The following is a 19,215-nucleotide window of genomic DNA, read 5'->3' as shown; positions in this document are numbered from 1 at the left end:
GTATTTCGACCGTATCGGATAATGCGCCGGCGGTCACGGTCAACCGTTGGGCGATCGGAGTGTGCGGTTTTTGGGGCCGACCTTTTCTAACCCGTCCTTCCTCGGGGGAAGGCAGCATCGCTGCTTCCATATATATGGACATGCTGGTCGCCTGGGGGAAACACCTTACTGCCTTCACACTCCTGTCGCAGAGGACAGTACGACTTTACCCCCAGACCGCCTCGTAGCACGATTACTCGTAGTACGGGGTCTCACTGCTCTTGGTCTGGCTGCTCCCCTTTGGCCTTCCTGGCATGGTTGCACCTTATGGAACGAAGTTCCAGCCAGTGTAGCCCGCGGGATCATTGCAGCACTGAAGCCCGACCACCACGTCAAGATGGCAGCCTTAGGTCGGGATGCGCACACAGTGGCATATTCATAACAGTGGTGAGATTCTCTAGCCTTCAATTGGGGATGTCTGTCCAAAACCATTCCCGTATTATTCAAATCAACTCACTATCGGCTTACGTTATGTAGACGCCCGTTTAGCTGGTTTGGACGTTTGTTCTAAAGTCAGTGCTGATCAGGAACAGACCGTAAAAAAATGCTGATTATTATGTAGGCGGTTAGCATGGACTCTAAAGCGAGTGCACAATTACATCTTCATAGAGCATTGTCGACCGACCACTAGTGGAATTATGATGTCTGCCGTTTTGGTTGAGCGAGGCACACTCAGTTTAAAAGTATCGTAAACGGGAGGTTCAGGCGATTTAACTATATCTGTCGTCGTCAACTTAATTTGCAGATGAGCGTCTATCGCAACACGTACGAGTTACTGCTCAGTCGAGACATAAGCTTAATCGAAATTCTGGCTCAAGCCTACTTGGTGAGTCTCAAGAAGGGCAAACCACCAGTAGTCTGTCCAGAGTTTTCGTCTGTATATGAGAGACGCTAAACTTGATTTACCCCGACTGGATTTCGGTCCAGTATTGGAAACGAGTCTGGCTCTCGTGCCATAGTTTTTACGGACCAATGTATCAGGCTTATCTGATACTCGGAAAGTGAAACGGCCGGATTCACTACATTGGACTAGAGGCACTTTTTTCATGATTGAACTATGGCAGCTTACGTTGAAGGCAAACTGCATCTACCTAGTGTGCCAAAGAGTAGAGAATTTGAGAGCTGGCGGTTTGCGATTTTTTTTCGAATCTGTCCTTAATTTTTCGAAACATTTCCTATGTGTTTGGGCGGCATGACAGAACAGCTCAGACGCCTCATACGATTTGCCAATCGAAGGGATGCTACAGCTGGACGATTCGACCTCGTTTGTCTTGTGTTTATACATTGGTTTGTCATTAATCATAGTCTTTTTTCCCCTTTTAGAAGAATCGGTTGTCTTTCACACTAGGTATGCAAACCAGTCGAAGTGCCAGTGCAAAGTTCTCACACTAATGACCTAGAAGTTGTGAGCATAGTTATTTATGAACTGCTGCACGAATCGGCGCAAAAATGACCGAATCCTGCTTACCAAAAAAGCTTTCAGCATATTTCAGGCGTGTCACAGGAATTCTGCCAGATTCGATGACTAGTCTAGACGCTACCAGGTGACCTCCCTAGGCACACTTTTATGTTTCTCAGGCTCGTAGTTCTATACTTCGGCATTGGTGGTTTGGCCATTATCAAAGAACAGGATGAGCCCCGTGTCAAGGACTACATTGAATGGATTTATTCTCACCATATATCTTCACATGGTACGTCTCACTCAAGTAAAAGATTCACATCCAGATACCCGGTCATGTCATGGTGGCTTCCGAAGCGTGCTTTACACAAGTCAGATGCCCAGCTTTGCCAAGGTTAGTTGCACATTCACTGTACTTCTAAAAAAAGTGGAAACTTAGGTGTGATTAAGTCAAATGCTTGTTTATTTTTCCCACAGGTCTGGGATAAGGGTCCTTGTGAGCGGTTTTGTTTAGTTCCACTCGACAACCACATGGTTACAACTTTTTAATTCTGATCTTGGCTTCCATGACCGTCAGTGGCTTTCTGTCTTCTCTTAGAGCTGACAGATGTTCAATAAATTGCATGCTACGGGGACAACCACTTCGTTCGTGTGGTTAATGGTCGTTCTGTGCGTTTTTACTATTATTTTTCATTCCAGTTTACACGTATTATCATATTGAGGATAGTTGTTGTTCTTTCTAGCTTCTTTTGACAAAGAGACAGGATCTGTCGTATAATAAAGAAGTTTCCTGCTGTCAGTGTGAATTGCCATGGTCCATCACTTAGATGGGTATGTGTATACATTTGTTAAATGCCATCATTATCCATTTCACAGATTGAGTATCTACTCCTTTCAGAACGACTTGGGTTCGTCTTCGTATGACTGTAGCCATGTGACAATGGTCTATGCCGCATTGTGCACGTTGCTGATCTTGGGTGATGATCTCTCGCGTGTGGATCGCCACAGCGTTCTGTCAGGTGTCGCCGCTCTTCAATGTGAGGATATCCCAGGTCTTTTCAGAGCTGCACTCATATCACCTGAGCGTGATATGCGATTCGTGTTCTCAGCAGTGGCCAGCTGTTACATGCTAAATGGACTAGACTACCTGGATCGCGAAACCATAGTCTCTTTCATCGGTGATTCTATGGTACGTGATACTGCTTGTATTCGAGAGTCAGTCCTGAGGTTTGTTTTTTTGTTGAATGTATTTCATTTAGGTGTATCTATTATTGCACTGTGAGTGATCATGGAAAACAGTGTTTCGCGACACCAAGGTTCGCGCATTGATTTCTATTCAAGTTACCCATGGCATGGCATGCGGGAAACGACCGTCAGACATAACTTAATAACTATAAGCTATGTGTCGCTTGAACGGAAGTTGGTCGACTTAGGTTTACTGAGAGTTTGACCTTTTACAAAACCAGTTATGAATCACCCAGGCCAGAGCTGCATTACATGACCGCCCTATTCGTTCTGAAAAAACTGCATTCCAATGCGTTGATTGTGTTAGAAAACAACGAGAAGCAGGTATGTTCAGCAAGATTGGTTGCCTCCGTGACAACTTCAAATCCAAAATTAGCATCGCTCTTCAGTAGAATTTCAGAACTATACCTGGACCACTGCCGGTTACACTCCTGGATATCACGTTGTCGACCACTGTTTAGCACAATGTCACCATAATTTCTACTGGTTTTCTTATCCATCCATCACATCGCCCACAGACATACGAAGGAGGTTTTGGAAATCTACCTGGTTTGGAAGCCCATGCCGGAGCAACTTATTGTGCCCTGGCCAGCCTTTCCCTCCTGGGTCGATTGCACTCCTTCCTGCCGAAGGAATCCAGGGTATATGATCGTTTGGTCAAGTGGTTGGTCAAACTTCAGGCGGAGGGTTTTCATGGCAGACCACAGAAGGACGATGATACCTGCTATACATTCTGGGTTTGTGCAAGCCTGAAAGTAAGTCCTTTTCTTTACTTCTACGTGTTTATTGTTAGACTTTTATTCCTTGCAAAAAGTTATTTTGGACTTCACCTGTTACCTATACGTGTTTGTTTTGAGTGATATAGGATTTTGGTGTTTGTGGGAACCGGAAACCGCAAGGCAGCTATGTGGGGCAAATTTGTGGGTGTAAGCGAACCATTTCTGTGCATGGGTATCTGTTGAGCATGAATCATGACGAGAAAATCCCATGTAACTCAATTTTTGAATCTATCCACTTTCATTTCATGACATACTGTAGGAAGAGTTTGCATTAAAAAGGTTTTTCGCAAGCGTTGTTTTGGTGCTCTGTAGTACTTGTTCTATCTCTGTTACCCTGAACGACTCTATTTGCTACCCTACTTATCTCACTTTATTAGGGGGTGCTCAGTTGAGTATCGTTTTATTGTGGACTCGATTCAGCCGGGTATCCCCTTCTGTACTACGGAAGCATCAGTGATTAAACGTTTGATGACACAATACAGATCAGTAGTCTCCAAAGTGAAGGCAGATTTCAGGTCCACCTTTTTCCCGCTATTGTACGGCGTGGGAAGGTGAGTTAGGTAGGCCGCTGAGGTGTTTTACAAAATGTCGACAACGAGACTTTCGAACCATGTGGCCCAAGGCTGTAACTCACTGTCAAATAGCAGCTGTTTCAAGAGTGGCATTCGAATTGATTAGTATTTCGTTGGTTCTTGCCACTAGTCACTCTTGATTCTAGTTTGCAAAATTGGGCTACTGAGATGGAGGTGGATATAAATAGAGGCTCCGATGTGGGTACTTCAAAAGCGAGAGAAACACAAGTAAGGAACCGAAAATGATGTCAACCATATTATGACTACGAAGTTGCTCAAGAGCTTTACTTTGAAGTATCAGGCGAGACGTTGTACTTAACATGAGTTGTGCTGCAGTTACGTAACGAGACAAACCCGTGGTGCTTTGGTTTAAAAATTCGCTTCTTGGAGCTGCCTCAACTTTTTGCGCAATTTGGCCTTGATCCGGTACGTATGTGTTGGATCCCTTACAGTGCTCTCCGAAGAGAGTTTATTCCCCATATGAGATGAAGTTACTTATACATGCCGCCTCGAAGAGAATGTTGGTAGTTCACGTTGTATAGATAGCCGCTGTTCCGTTTCGTGACCTGGACAGTTTGATTGCCACCATTTGACCGATCGGGTTTATACCATCAGTTTATAACAATTTAGCGATGTGTCCATGCTGTGTTTACCTTTAAATACATACATCTTGTTGAGCGGCAAGTTGCATCTAATTGTGATTGGTCGCTCGAATGAACAGCACTCTTGGTTGACTCTTCCCCTGAGTGCTCTACGTCCGGGTGCTCCACCTACCTGATGACCTTTAGCATGTTGGTCCAATGATTGGCCTTCCTGTCACCCAATCCGCACATGCGACACTTTTTGGAGCGTTCGATCAAGTTGACATTGCGATGCATGCAGTGGTGTTTAGATTGAGTCTATGACAGAGTGCCATGCTTCTAGAGATTCATTAACTTGTCTCGTGTTTACCAAGACTTAAACTTTATCTTCGTGCCCGAAGCTAGGGAGCATGGACCGCTACATTTTGTTCTGGTTGGTTTCCAGTCAGTTTGCTCAACATAGTATGTATGGTAATCCATGCAGTTGGTTGTTGTTATTGACCGTTGTGATCGATCATGTCCTTCAATGTTGAACTCATTTCCTGTACTGCAGCATTTGGTTCAAGGGTTACCAGGGTTTTTTAGTAGAACGATTTGTTTGTGTTTGATAAGGTTGTTTTTTGTCTCTTTAAGCTTCTGATGAAATTTCGCGTGTAGCCATTCTTTTGAGACACTCAATGTAGATGATTTTCTTCCTCCCACCTCACTTAAGCTGTTTATTACTATACTCGCCCTCTTGAACAGGGTTTGGATGCAACTCTTTTAGCTCGTTAGGTGATCATTTGGTATCTGATCTGTGTGGGCTTTCTTCCGGCAAACGCAAGTTCGAAGATCCCGTTCCATAATCTTGCTAACAATTACGTTCAAGAATGGTAGTTTTAATGCGATAGTAACTGGAATTCCAATCTTTAGCTTATGTATTTCTACTTGGTCTGTGGTATAGCCTCTTAAGAAATAGAGTTTAATTCATAAGCAAAGAAAGCTTCCCTTTTGGTTGAGAGATGTGCTGGCTGCAACAGACACGCTTGACATGTGACATATTCAGATTCGCTCCCCTATATTACGAGTTAACACTTGAGCAATGCCGCTTCGCGAGTCACCATCGATGAGGATATCGGCGAGGGTGGTAACGCCTTCTGTGCAAGCCACCGAAGGGGCGGTGAGAGCTTGTCAAGAATGCTTTACTGAACGGCGGTCCACCCGTGAATCGCTTCATTTCCTGAAGAGGAAGGTAGGTGTATACAGTAATGCACATAGGATTATCAGGCCACTGTCAGTCGCAGTGGCAGATCAGCCATACACGTGACCTGTTTATGGTCTCGGCCACAATCGTATGAGCCTCCCGATTTTCGTTGGTTAACTTCTAGCGGGGCAGTGAGAGATTTGGAGAGTGCAATCGCTGTCTCATGTGCTGAAAGTTTATCTTATTCAGATGTTCTATCCCATATCACGTTGTGATGGACGTGCTAAATATTCATACCTCCTAATCACCACCACCTCTCTAACATGACAGTTGTTTAGTTTTTCTTTTCACATTTTACTGGACGAGGAGCAGTCTTTTTAGTGTCCGTGTATACTAGTTGTTTTTCGGGTCGCACATTTGAAAAGAAATAGGGCACCTTACTCATTAATCTCTGATGATGTTTCAGGTTAGGCAATGTCGAATCATGGCAAGGGGCACAGGAAACCAGTCGACTGCGTTACTTTCGCCTATATAGACTCTGGTGCCTATCGTCTGTATTTCGTTCGTTTCCTTTGGCCTGACCACCTCCACTTTTCGAACCCATTCATTCCATCAGCTTTTGAATGCACAGGACCTGATCGATCAGGGCGCTTTGTTGAAGTTCATCGCGCGTTGCTGGGACCAAGTTATCGGTGGTATTCGAAAATACCCCAGCCCGAGTTGTGTTGCTGGTAAGGCTTTCCTCAATACATTTGCTTTTCTTCCCTCCGACGGGCCAGCTCTTACTCCAGTGTAAACCTGGGTTGTTTCTCTGACGATCGATTATTTTACCGTGAGTGAAGTGTCACTATATTTTGGCACACTAGACGGCACACGCCTATTCATTTAAAGATGTTACCATAGTGCTGATTAGTTAACTTCCGTGTGCACCTGTTCATGTCGAACTGCGTTAACACCGAAGGTTTGCCCTCCACTCTCAACCTGTGAGTCGAACGGATGGTGCGAGGCACTGAGCCAGTACTGTTTAACTTACATTCTAAACCAGCGTCATCGCCGTTTTGCTCTTAACTGTGTTAATAATACGCTACTATATTTTAGACGAAGCTTTTCGAAAGGGCTTGATGACATCGACGTTATATTGAAATAAGTTCCCGGTGTGTGAACGTTGCTAGACCGAATACTGCTTACACCTGGGTCTCAAGCATGAAACCGAAGTCAGCTGCTTAAAAGTCACGTGCTTTAGGATGTGCGACTGAGGCACAGACAACAAGCCATATGCAGGTGCGACTTCTTTGCAATGCGTTTCACATACGTGTGTTGTGTCTGTACTGTTTAATCAAGCGACCACAGTCTTTTCCAAACGTTGTGGTGATTTTCGCAACTTTTCTGTTTATTACAGACCCATTACATTCCTTTCTGGCACTATCCGGTCTTTCTTGTCTGAAGGCCCAGACGGTGGCGGCCGTGGACTCCAATCACCTTGAGAGTAGTGACCCAGATAAATCATGGTCAGAACATTCGATGGAACCGCTCGACCAGTTTCGCTGGCTACATATGAACAAACTAGAGCCTATTCTACCGGAGCTTAATATCCCGGAAGTAGCGCACAGGCACTTGAGGCGAATACACCAGAGTTGGGAAGCTAGTAGGGCAACCGATTGAGTAGGTGCCATTCTATTGGCTACTATTCGTACAATTTTCGAACTGCCAATGCCGATGGCCTACGTGAGCTGGATCATGATCTTATTTCCATTGTCTTTGTGCTTTTCAAATACACCACTTCCCTCGAAGTAATTTACTTTTTACTTATGCACGGTGATTGGCCGATTGGTTGGAAGAGAGGATAACGCGCGTTCCATCACACCTTTGTTTCAACGAGTAAGTTATAAAATCAATTATAGTTAGCCTGATGGGTATCGCACACATGCATTGTTTTGTCCGATAGAGCCTGATGGATTACCTGACCCGATTCGTTTGCTCAAACAGGGAAACAATCAGCTCGCCGTTAACTTGCCTCAGCTCGCACCATGTTGCTGCGCGCCAGCTGGCAGACAGCTCACAATGTCTTACGTTTATGCACCACCATCCAACATACGGGAACCTTATATCGTTCGTGTTCCAACTCCTCTGGGTTGAGTCACTGTTTCTAGCTGCTTCAGGCATAGGCATGCATTTAAGTAGGGGATCGTCAGCCATGTTTATGTATCTATCACTTGTAATCTGACGTCTATGTAAAAAAATACAGCGATAAAGACTGTTCATTGAACTGAACAGAACGACATACCCGATAACGGTCAGCGAAAAGACAATCATGTTGGTACGGGAACTGTTTTTCGCACCGCAAGTACGGCCTACAGAGACCAGACCCCATTGAATTCATCAGTTACACGGAAACTTAATAGTTCCAGTTTTGGGAACAAGCCAGCGAGATTGAAATTCGTTGAGAGGTGAATAAGGGAGACAAGTAAGATGTGTGCTTACCTGAGTACGTATACGCACGACCATTCGGACCCTGTTTCCTAAAAGACTTCTAAAAACATCACTTCCAACTTTACGTTCATGTGGGATTCACGGTAATCCACTTAGCAGCACTGAGAAACAGACCAGAAATGGATTTTGGTGTAATTATCTGTCAAATATGCGGTAGAATCTCTCATTTTTGCATTTATCACCCCCTATTGGTCTGTGGAAACAAAAGCAACTTTGGTAGTGAGTCGGAATACACGGAGTCCGTAGGTTGAAGAATGGATTACACAAGCCAAGAAGATGTGAACGGATTGCCAGATATGAAAAACATATTTTGAACTTAGGAGATCAGCAATTTTCCAAGGAACCTTACTGACGAAGGACATGATTCAGATTTCGAAGCGCAAATCGAATCACTCCGGGGTCCAGTGTCGTTGGCACTATTGCTTACTCAATCATCATATTCATTCCTTATACAGACTATCAAATCTCCTGATTTACTTCTTTATCTCCTTTTACAGGGAAATTCATTTGTCGACCTTACGGCTTTCCAGGTACCACTGGACCAGCCTTAGTCAGTCAAGTTAGTAGGTAGTTGGTTGTAAGTAGTACAAGTTGGGAAACCCCAGTGACCATGTGGTTACACACTTAATATGCCCACAGGTTGACTGTTTTCCCACCAACATCTGAGATGGTTTTACCTGGCTACATCATACTCCGTACCGTGAAGTCAAATGAGAATATACTGCGTCGTGAGGAGTGAACATCAATGCTAACAACATTCAAGCGAAAATTCTGGGCTGACACAATCTCGGGATTAGTTGGGTGTCCTATTTGTTTCATGTTAAGCTTACTGCATGAAAATCAAGAGGAGGATTAGGCCAAGTATGGATCCGGGACATCATATAAAGCACTCCTCAAGCGAAACTCTTCCAAACCCAGTCTAAAAACACGTTTTTCACTGCCTGCACCTTTAAGAAAGGGGACTGGGTTTGGATCAGGTCGTGTTGGACTGTGAACTAAGAGATCCACTGGTAAGCCTCAATGAGGTCGGAATGCCACGTGCGTTTGAGTTGTTCGGTATCCGAACACATCCTAAGTTGGCAAATGCTTCTCATACGACATTTGTCTGAAGGGTCATGCGTTGTTATTGTTTTACTACTTCAGGGCGGAACATTGTGACTAGAAAGGGGATATATACTTCAAGACACGTCGGGAATTCAGCAATGCTGAACAGTAAAGATGCATCATGCTTTCAATATCCAAAAAGTAGGCCGCTGCAAGCATAACTGATGCTGTATATCTTTTTCAGCCTCTAGAATCGCGCATCGGCACCTTGTTCGGACGGCGTTACCGTAAAATGTCATCCAATTCCAACTCACGGTCAACTCGAAGGCCACCCACACCTCCCGAAGAAGTGTATTGCTGTGGCACAGGTTGTGCCAATTGTGTTTGGCTAGATTATGCGGATCGGTATTTTGCCTACTTCTTAGAATGTGGAACGGATATGAGTAACGTGACAAAGAAAGCCGAGTTGGACACAGTAGTGACGAATATTCGGAAGCAAATATCAAAGGTTTCGGATGTCAGCATGCGTTCATACTTGATGATGGAACTTGAAACACGTTGTCGAAACATGCAGCTGAACGGAATGAATTCAGAATCTACGTCGTAACTTTTATCTCAGGAAGATTACTCTATTATGCAAATGTTTAGTTGAGACTATGATTATCCTTTCGAGAAACTCACTTATTTGTACAAATCTGTTGCACGTGGGACCGTATTAGTATTTCTGATTTATTGTTACTCCCCGAATAAACAAAATAGTGTTTCCAGCTGATCATGTTTGGAGAGTGTTGATCTCCAGCTGACCAGTAATAGGAGAATATTGTGCAGGATCCTGAATGGAAAACGAATATTGGATTATATCCATCTCGAAGTGAGGATATTGTTGTATGAGGGAGAATCTGCCCTTCAAGGTGTCCGCGATCGCGGATCTATGTCGAAGCTAGAGCGGTTGAGAAGAAGGGGTGCCAGGCATGCTTTTATTTTCTGCAAGCTATGTTACGCGCAACTCTGAGCAGCTAGATGGTCAGGATCTTTTGTTATCGATCTTAATCGTACCACGTTGGAGTGGGTTTCTTGCAGAGCCGTTGTCCAATATTTAGTTTCCGGCCATTGTCCAAATTACCTTCCTTGGGGTACTTATTCATACTCCATTATTCTCGACATTGAAAATATAGCACAGTTACTGGACGCAACCCACAAAATCCAGCGGTCCTCCAATGGTTTGGTACCCATATAAGTATTTGTTGTTCGAGCATCAGTTTTGGTTCTCGGGGTTTCAAAGTCCAAGAAAACATGCGGTATGTCATATTCTCCTGTTGAGACGTCTGAAAATATGCCCGTTGAGCCGTAGCACCATTTCGGTGCATGACTAAAACGCCACCCGAAGGAAGCAGGAGGGCTGAGATATTGTCAGGTTGCTAAAGCCTAGTTACGAGCAGACGAGACGCAGGGGTTCGGTTCGAACCACGGACCTTTCAGTCAGTAAATCCGCACTTTAACCACTAAGTTACCTCGGGGGTCTCAAATCATTCAGCTGTGGCACCCTTTCAGTGCCTAGCTGCCATGCCACACGAAGGAGGCATATGGGCTGGGATACTGTCAGGTTGCCCAAGCCTAGACAGGGGAAGTCGAGAGGTAGAGGTCGGGTTCGAACCACGGACCATCCGGTCAGTGAATTTGTGCTCTAACCACTTGGTCCTTCAATATCGCTCGCTTGTTTGTTGACTAAACTGGTGTTTTCTGCGTACGGTCGACTTAGTGAGTGGCATGTTGTCCTTCATAGTAAACAACTCAGTCATGATGGGTTAGGTAGTAAAGCTGAAGAGCTGTACGGGAGATAAAAAACCGGCGTAATTCAAGCACAGCTTCCGAAGGTTTTCAAAAGTAAAACTTGTCTCGGGATCAGAGCTATTCTTCCACATCTCAACCTTTATAGATAGACTTTTCGTTGGTTTCATTGTAGTTACGCCGAGACAATGGTTTCGGAAAGTTTTCAGAAACTGGGCCTGAGGTTGTTTGAAATAGTGGTAAGGCTACGTACAAATAAGGAATCCTAAAAGAAATTAAGGATAAATGCTTAAAGTAGGCTTTCTTGGAGGTGTTACTGTAGGTGAGATGTTTCCCGAGCACACGATGCTGACCTTTGTTTAAGCTACGATCGATGCATTTCCACACAAATAGCCTTCGCTTAGGCAAACCAAACGTTTCAGATGATCCCGTTTGCAGGAAACGCTTAATTTTTCTCATATTTACGATGACCGACAGTAATGTCTTCAATGACGACAAAATACGGAAGGTGAACTGTCAATAAGGGACACCCGTCGGCACTTAAATGACCTATTCTCCAAGATCCGAGTGCCAGAGTCAATGCGTTCATCCTGAACTTGCTTGACGTGCTAAAGCGCGAAGATATAGGAAATGAATTTACTGGCTTTCCAAGTACTCAGACGGAGACGTGTTTTGCAAGGATATCTCAGCGTTTGATATCTAGACACTTTATTCATCAACAATTCTCTTTCGTGTGGCTTACGCCTAAACAGAGGTTTTCAACTGGACGGAATACTCCTCAGGGGAATTTTCAAGGGCTTGTCAGAGAAGGAGCGCCTTACCTGGAAAACAACAATTACTAATCCAATTCATCGTGTTCGAATCACTTGACACTGTTTTTAGGTGTGGTCCTTACCCAATGACCGTCCAGTCTCTTCTCAGTGCCCCCTGATCTCGTCCCAGGAGTGCGGATGCTGTATGTGCCTGAGACTCGAACAGGCTTTCAGTCCTAACCATCCACCAGATGGAGCGCCTTAAACAGTTGTACACGGTGGTGTCACCACCTCCCGTAGAGCGATTAAAAGTAAGATAGTAAAGAAGTTGGGGCTGACCCTTGGGCAGGCGAACAAATCTTACACAGTATCGAGCACTAAGGCCTGAACAGAAATGACGACACTTAGATAAGCTGCTTGTTCCACCTGTCGTACCGGCGACGTCTGTCTTGTTGCACCGTGTCAGTGGGTCCACTCGGCCAACGAGTCCTACGTTAGCTTCCTTCATCATTCTGATCTACGGTGTGCTATACAGCGAACTTGTTCTAGTCGGTGTTAGGGCCGTCCTTATTTCGACATAAGTACACAAGCCTTATTCGATGATTTTTCTACCGCTTTATGTTCCTGTGGCAAAGTTTTTGAAATTTTCATGGAATAGCTGTGGTAAAAAATAAACTTTTATCATTGTCCCGAGACGCACTTTATTCGTCAAAGTAATCGTGACGGATTGCGCACTTGGGTAAATGCGGCATCGCTGGCTTACCGCTCCCGAAGTAAGGTGGCGGCTATGACCATCCAGCTTTCAGAACACAGAATTTCCATAATATCCACTGCGCACTTGGGTAAATGCGGCATCGTTGGCTTACCACTCCCGAAGTAACGTGGCGGCTATGACCATCCAGATTTCAGAACACAGAATTTCCATAATATCCATCCGTATCCATCACCCGTAAACCGTACACAAGTAGTTTTAGTGGTTCTAGGTATTCCCATCAGTTCATTCTTTTGTCATCGAGTCTCTTAAACAATGTGGGCTTCGAATGAAAAAAAATCAGGAAGTCTACCCCCTTGGAACGTGATGCCAATCTCAAACCAGCACAAGTCGCCATCTGTGGAGTGCTTTTATACGTGCTTATGTCAGCTTTAATACGATCGGCTACAAAGTTAAGTGAGTGAATAAAGCAAGTTGTCTCATCAAGCAACCCCTGCAATTCTTGGTGCTCACCAAGGGAGAAACTCTTACAGGCTTCCGATTAACTGAAACCGATTAAGAAGTTGGTAAAATCGTATTCCCACTGGGATTTGTTCTCCTTCCAGATTATGGTGACTCAAATTTATACTGTTTACTGCTTTTCGTATTATTTGGGCCAGAGAATAACCAGTCATGATATACAGGTTCACGGTTCGAAACAAGTTGGAAATCATTGCTATAAAAAGGGTACAAAGACCCCTCCGGGTATCGTTTTTCACAGTGTTCCGCGCACACGATGGCTAACTGGATTAAGGATGGTCGCGATTCGTCCTCTCGCCGCGGTTGTTGCTCCCTACTTCAATATCTAATTTCATCGTTCTGAGAATAGGGTTACGGAAGGAAACTCTGAACTACCAGATAGAACCGGTCTGAGACGAACTTAGTCAGTTTGAAGCGAAGTTGCCATTCGCTCAATGATTCGGCTTCATAATGCAACATCACACCAGCACCCCGACCAACGGGTTCATGAGTCGGAATGAATCATGGGGAGTGCGAAAATAGTTCAGCTGTAGCACAATTTCAGTGCCCAGCTGCTATGGCACCAGCAGGAGACACGAGGGATAGGATACTGCCGGGTTGCCAAATCCTAGACAGTCGAGAGGCAAAGGTCGGGTACGAACCACGGACCTTCCGGTCAGTAAATTAACTCTCTAACCAATGAGCCATCTTGCCCCCAATAATGGGGAATATCCGCTAATGAATAGCACGTCTTGTGGTGGAGTTTCTTCGGCCTAATAAGGTTGTCTAGCGTCATTTGTCTGGCTCACTGAAGTATCCGTAATTCCTATGGGGATCTCAACGATAAGTCCTAAAAATGCCCCTAGACGCAAGGTATCCTTTGCTGAGGGGATTTCGCAATAGATAGAGGTTGATGCCCATTAGCAATAATATAGCCATTTATTTACACGATTTTGTCACTCGAAACGGTTCCCGCTCATCAGAAGGATGTATGTAGTATTTTCCGGTTCCATATTAGGGAGCGTTTCCTGTCTTCAGCTTCACTGTTTCTGTCTTAGGTAAGGCTTTGCAAGGTGTTACCATAAACACAGATAACCGAACGGTGACAAATGCAGACACTAAAAGGCAACCCGCAGGGCGACCAAGCCACCGAACAGACATTTCCGGTGAAACTTAAATAGTGTCCGCCAGTGGAAGCGGGTTGGTACAAGCATAGTTCAAAATCTCGGGAGGTCTTGATACAACACGGTTGAGAGAAGCTACGTGAAGCGTTTCTGGAAGATAAATCCAAGCGAAAAAGGCACAATTTCCATAGGTCCATGTGGGTAAACAGACCCAAACTGCTATTTTGAATTGAAAATCCCGAACAACTAAGCGATACAATCCTAACAGTACTCACCACAAGTACGAAACACAAGTTCAAGGGTTGATTTTATCCATTCTGATAAGAATAATGACAGTCATCAGTAAACTAATACTGTACAAAAGTAATTTGGGCGAAGTGGTAAAATAGCAGTAACTATACAGGGAGTCCAGTTCCAAGTGGATTCCACATCGTGCTCAAAGCCACTGCTCAGTAGGCATCATGGCAATATCAAGGAGACGCCAAGCAGCCCATGGGTGAAATTCGGTTTGGTCGCGACATAACGCCCAGACGTGTGTTACTCTGAGGACTTTGTGCGGATCGCCTTCATGCACAGCGCCGTTTTTGTCACGAATGCAGTTAATCTGCTGCGCCTGGAAACTGATGACCAATACAGGGCCCTGTTCCATCATCTTGCCCATCTGGATCTGGAATACAGATGAAGAATACGATGAACGCAAGGAATAGCTGTGCATCTGTCTTCAGACTCCCATCTCTGACTAAAAATAGCTTGCTTGACAATCATTGCTTAAGGAAATATGTTACATAAGTAATAAAATAATCGTTCAGCCGTAACACCCTTTCGGTGATTAGCTGCCGTGCCATTCGAAGGAGGCACGAGGGTTGGCATACTTGCCAGGTTGCCCAAGACTAGACAAGGGACGTTGAGATGCAGAGGTCGGGTTCCAACCAAGAACCTTCTGGTCAGTAAATTCGCGCTCTAACCACTGAACCCACAGGAAATATGTTCAAAAGCAATGGCACTTTTGTGGTCGAATGCGGATGTGGTTAGTCAGTTTGACGTCACAAGGGCCTCCCTCCTGGCAGCAAAATTTGGGGTGTAAAACGCTACGGAAGTAGGATTCGAAGCACATACGTTCATTAGGCGTATAAATCACAGGGAGTATCAAGTAGTTAAGTAGCAACTCCATATGAGCGTAAAACCTTTCCCAATAGGGATCAACTAGGCGAGAGATATTTTATCGTTCCTGAGGATTGGGTCGCACACAAGATCATCGCTGACAAACGACGCTATTATAAAATCACCTCTTGTCAGGTTAGTGGGCATCCCGGGGAGAGTACTGTATGTCTTTTTTCAGGCGATCTCTCTAGGAATTCTAGACGACTGTCTATGCACATCACACTTCACAGCAGTCCCTGTGAGAACAGGACATCTCGTCAAAAAAGCAGCCCAATCTGACGAGATACGCTCCCAGAAGAGGTCGCTTAGTCATTAGTCTGAAGCATCCTGTAATAAATATTCTCCTATTTCGGGTCAAAACCAATATCATTTAGTGCCGTATGTATGTTGTGCGTCTGTGAAAACGAGTGACAATGTGACCGATCCAACAGCCTCCATTTTGTGTTGACTAATACGGTGAGTTGTTCAGTGAATGGTAAAAATTCACCGTTCTGGGCAGTGTCCACTGTCACTGTCCAGTATCCCAAAAATAGAATCAATCCAAAGGACAAGATTGAAGTTCGCATTAGATCCGAGCACATTGATGGATTGAACAGGTTGGCATTTACTCCATATTCAACTCGCTTCTGGCAATAGTTGGACAACTGAGACTTCATAACGTTTTGACCTGTATTTTGGTCTGGTGTGGTGAACTGCAACTATTGTACTGGTCCTCGGCTTGCCGTTTCCTCATCAAGAGACATCATAGCTTAAAACGGTTTTCAGTGGAGATAAAGAGAAGTTGATACACATATATTGATAGAGTTATTAAAGGATTTTCCGCGAGGTCGAACTAGAATCTACGTGACGGGGCGAAAAGCGCCGAGTTGAAAATGTTCGATTCTGGTAGCCCCATGTTCTGATCAATAGAGGTGTGTCTTCGTTTAGTCACCCAGATCGCGATACAATCCGTCCAACGACGTGATTTTCGGTTCCTTCGCGCGACTCCCATCCAGACATCTGGGCTGACAAAAGCACAGCGATTACTTAGCTCCATCGGGGTTAGCAACCAGCCGATTCCATATGTCAAAACTGGCGTTATTCATACCGCGGCTACCATACCACATTATTCTGGAGAGGTTCCGTAAACCATCGACAACATGACTTTATCAGTATCTTATCTCAGCAAAAGATAATGATTTGAGTTTGACCTTTACCATACCATAACTACCGACCGATGAACTCAGAGCCGATGGTTTATTTTTCTCTAGAAAATGTGGTCGTAATCAGTTGTTATGCAGACACATTATCAGCTTTCCCTCGCCATAAGACCCCCAGACAACAGCCCCGACTACAGAGAGCGGATGCATCAGTGTGTTTTCCGGTCCGGCTTACTGAAACTTTGATGTTTGGACCTGTAATCCAACTGGTGGACGAGATCAATGAGCACATAAGCACTCCAGTGGTGTATGCGAGTGGATGCAGCGTGCAAGTGGAGCGATGAATATGGGTACAAGACGCAAGAAGAACAAACATGTCGCGAGATGGCAGGTACCAGTTTTGTTATCTGATATCGTTACCGAGTGGTTTTTACTGAATATGACAGTCTTGCTTGGATCGATGGACATTTATGAGGATAATCGTTTAAACGCACCGCTTTCCTCCCCTCCCAAAAAGATAATCGAGTCGGCTTGCCTGTCTGCAGGAGAAAGTTTGATAATTTGCCCCATTTTGTTGAACTAAAGGCAGAAATATTTTCGCGATATCGATATAACCAGTACCGAACTACGTCCAGCAGATGATCCTATGAAGCTTCATCGTTTGCTTACTCAACAGCAGCAGCTCCGACAATATGACGCATACGGAGTCCGCTGCCTTGAATGAAGCAACTGAACCAGAATTAAAAGCGTTCAGCTGTAGCACCCTTCCGGTGCCTAGCTGTCATGTCACCCGAAGGAAGCACGAGGACTGGGATACTGCCAGGTTGCCCAAGCCTAGACAGGGGAAGTCGAGAGGCGGAGGTCGGATTCGAACCACGGACCTTCCGGTCAGTAAATTCGCGCTCTGACCACTCGGGCCATCTCGCCCCAACTGAACCAGAATTTGGCACGTTGTCTGAACAGATTGTCACCAAATCAGAGGACAGCCACACAAGGAAAAAAAGCGGCTGAAGCCACGTTATGCAACCATAGAGCCTAAGATCTCAGATGTGCATTCTCAGGTTATACCAGAATTTACTCCATTTCCGAGAAGAAGCAGAAGCGAACGCTTCCCACTGAGTTCTATAAAAAGTATATACTATTCACCAACCTAGTGGCTAAAAGCGACTTCTTATCTCTACGTAGTAAGGTATTCATCTTTCATTTCGGATGGCAAAACATAATTAAAAGAGTTCGGAAACGGCTTTCTACTGAGCACGATTTGCTATATGGCTATTTCCTCCAAAAGCCGGTACCATTATAACGAAGTTGAACTGTACTTGTACCAAAGACGGCTTGGTAGCAAACCAATGATCTGAAAACCATTCGCTTACGACTCAGCGCGTACCCACGCCAGCATTTCGTCAAGAATTTACAAGTCAGGTTCATAATGATGTCCCTACAGACGTCGCATTAATTACAAAGTCTGAGTGGTAGCAATTCCTAGACATGTGTTCTGCGTAGTTTCTTTAATTTTTCTGCGTTAAGTTGCAAAACTTAATCTTGAACGATGAATGCTTTTGGGGGGGGGGGAGAATTCCAGAGGTTTTTTCAGTGCAAGCACTGAAGTTCAACAATGAAAGTGCTTGGAACCGTAAACAGTCACCCATCGGATCGTACTCGATCTGGTGTGATGCAGGCATGAAACGTGTTTGTCATACCATCCAGAAAGAGCATTCCTAGTTGACCATGCTCCCGAACTTAACAACTCTCCGAAGACCCATGCACAGGGGAGAAAGAAGCTGTTGTGACCATTCAATCTGAACCATCACTTCACCACCTATAAGTCAACTGATCAACAGCAAAGGCGGCATCGGGTAGTCAGAAATACATTACGCAACTAGCTCTGAATTACTAGCGTCAAAAATGATTGAAAAGCGAAAATTCATATGACTTACATCAACATGGCTCACATCAAGCACCCTGGAGTCGGATACAAGTCCCAATTCTTGGATTTGTTTCAGCGGAGTGGCCAGAACATTATAAGGCTGAAATATGTGGTAATACTGATAACTAATGCAGCTTACCGCTTCATAACACCAGTCTTTCAAAATTGGCAAATCAGCTCTAACGATAGCCTGAAAAAGAAGTACAAAGAAAATACAACGACGGCACTGGGGATGGCTACTTTGTCTGAGAATAAGCTGTGAATCAAACACCAAGGAGTGGGCTTTCACATCTAGCTGTGCTTGAAGCAATGTTTGAGGGATCCAAAACAACGCACAGGTCCACTTAGTTGTGCGCTGCTCAGCCGTAAACCAGAAGCTGCTTTGCACCCGTCGCCTATTTCAACTGTCTTTCAGTGCTCACTCTGCTGTCTCATCACGGCCATTGCATACTAATCCCTTGGTTGGCGTCTCAAATTAAACCTTAATGATACTTTCAGTGTTCTGCGTGTATAAGATTAGCATTCCTTCTCCACGTCAAATTCGCGTCTGTTTTGGCAATCTCGTCCAGCACCGTCTGAAGTTCGTTCTCCGAACCCATTCCACCTAAATGGGAAGAATTAAACAAGTCAGCATACTGTGGGCATTTCCGAATAGAAGTTGAGGCAATGCCGAAAGGATGAGACGTTCAATAGGTAAAAAGGCGAGGCAAAGTAAATAGAATGGTAGCAGGGTAAGATGATACGTTACATGGATCTAAAAAGTTAGGAAAACCATCTGCGGT

General features: G+C 44.7%; 2 protein-coding genes across 2 annotated transcripts in view; one reads left to right on the top strand and one right to left on the bottom strand.

The window, feature by feature from the left end:
* The window catches only part of T265_04785 (hypothetical protein), a gene marked incomplete at both ends in the record, with an annotated part of 11,038 nt that extends 3,455 nt beyond the window's left edge, over window positions 1-7,583 (top strand). The window contains 6 exons of the mRNA XM_009169610.1: window positions 1,618-1,730; window positions 1,765-1,832; window positions 2,337-2,627; window positions 3,202-3,438; window positions 6,415-6,529; window positions 7,198-7,583. Coding sequence (XP_009167874.1) covers window positions 1,618-1,730; window positions 1,765-1,832; window positions 2,337-2,627; window positions 3,202-3,438; window positions 6,415-6,529; window positions 7,198-7,460 — 1,087 coding nt within the window. The remainder of the gene's footprint in view (window positions 1-1,617; window positions 1,731-1,764; window positions 1,833-2,336; window positions 2,628-3,201; window positions 3,439-6,414; window positions 6,530-7,197) is intronic.
* A 6,692-nt stretch (window positions 7,584-14,275) lies between these two features.
* The window catches only part of T265_04784 (hypothetical protein), a gene marked incomplete at both ends in the record, with an annotated part of 13,437 nt that continues 8,497 nt past the window's right edge, over window positions 14,276-19,215 (bottom strand). The window contains 2 exons of the mRNA XM_009169609.1: window positions 14,276-14,873; window positions 18,444-18,776. Of these exons, the coding sequence (XP_009167873.1) occupies window positions 14,643-14,873; window positions 18,444-18,776 (564 nt within the window). The remainder of the gene's footprint in view (window positions 14,874-18,443; window positions 18,777-19,215) is intronic.

The sequence above is a fragment of the Opisthorchis viverrini genome (genome assembly GCF_000715545.1).
Source record: "Opisthorchis viverrini unplaced genomic scaffold opera_v5_82, whole genome shotgun sequence".
In the NCBI taxonomy this organism is placed as follows: domain Eukaryota; kingdom Metazoa; phylum Platyhelminthes; class Trematoda; order Opisthorchiida; family Opisthorchiidae; genus Opisthorchis; species Opisthorchis viverrini.
The sequence above is the reverse complement of the archived record's forward strand: the minus strand, read 5'-3'. Positions and strand labels throughout refer to the sequence as shown.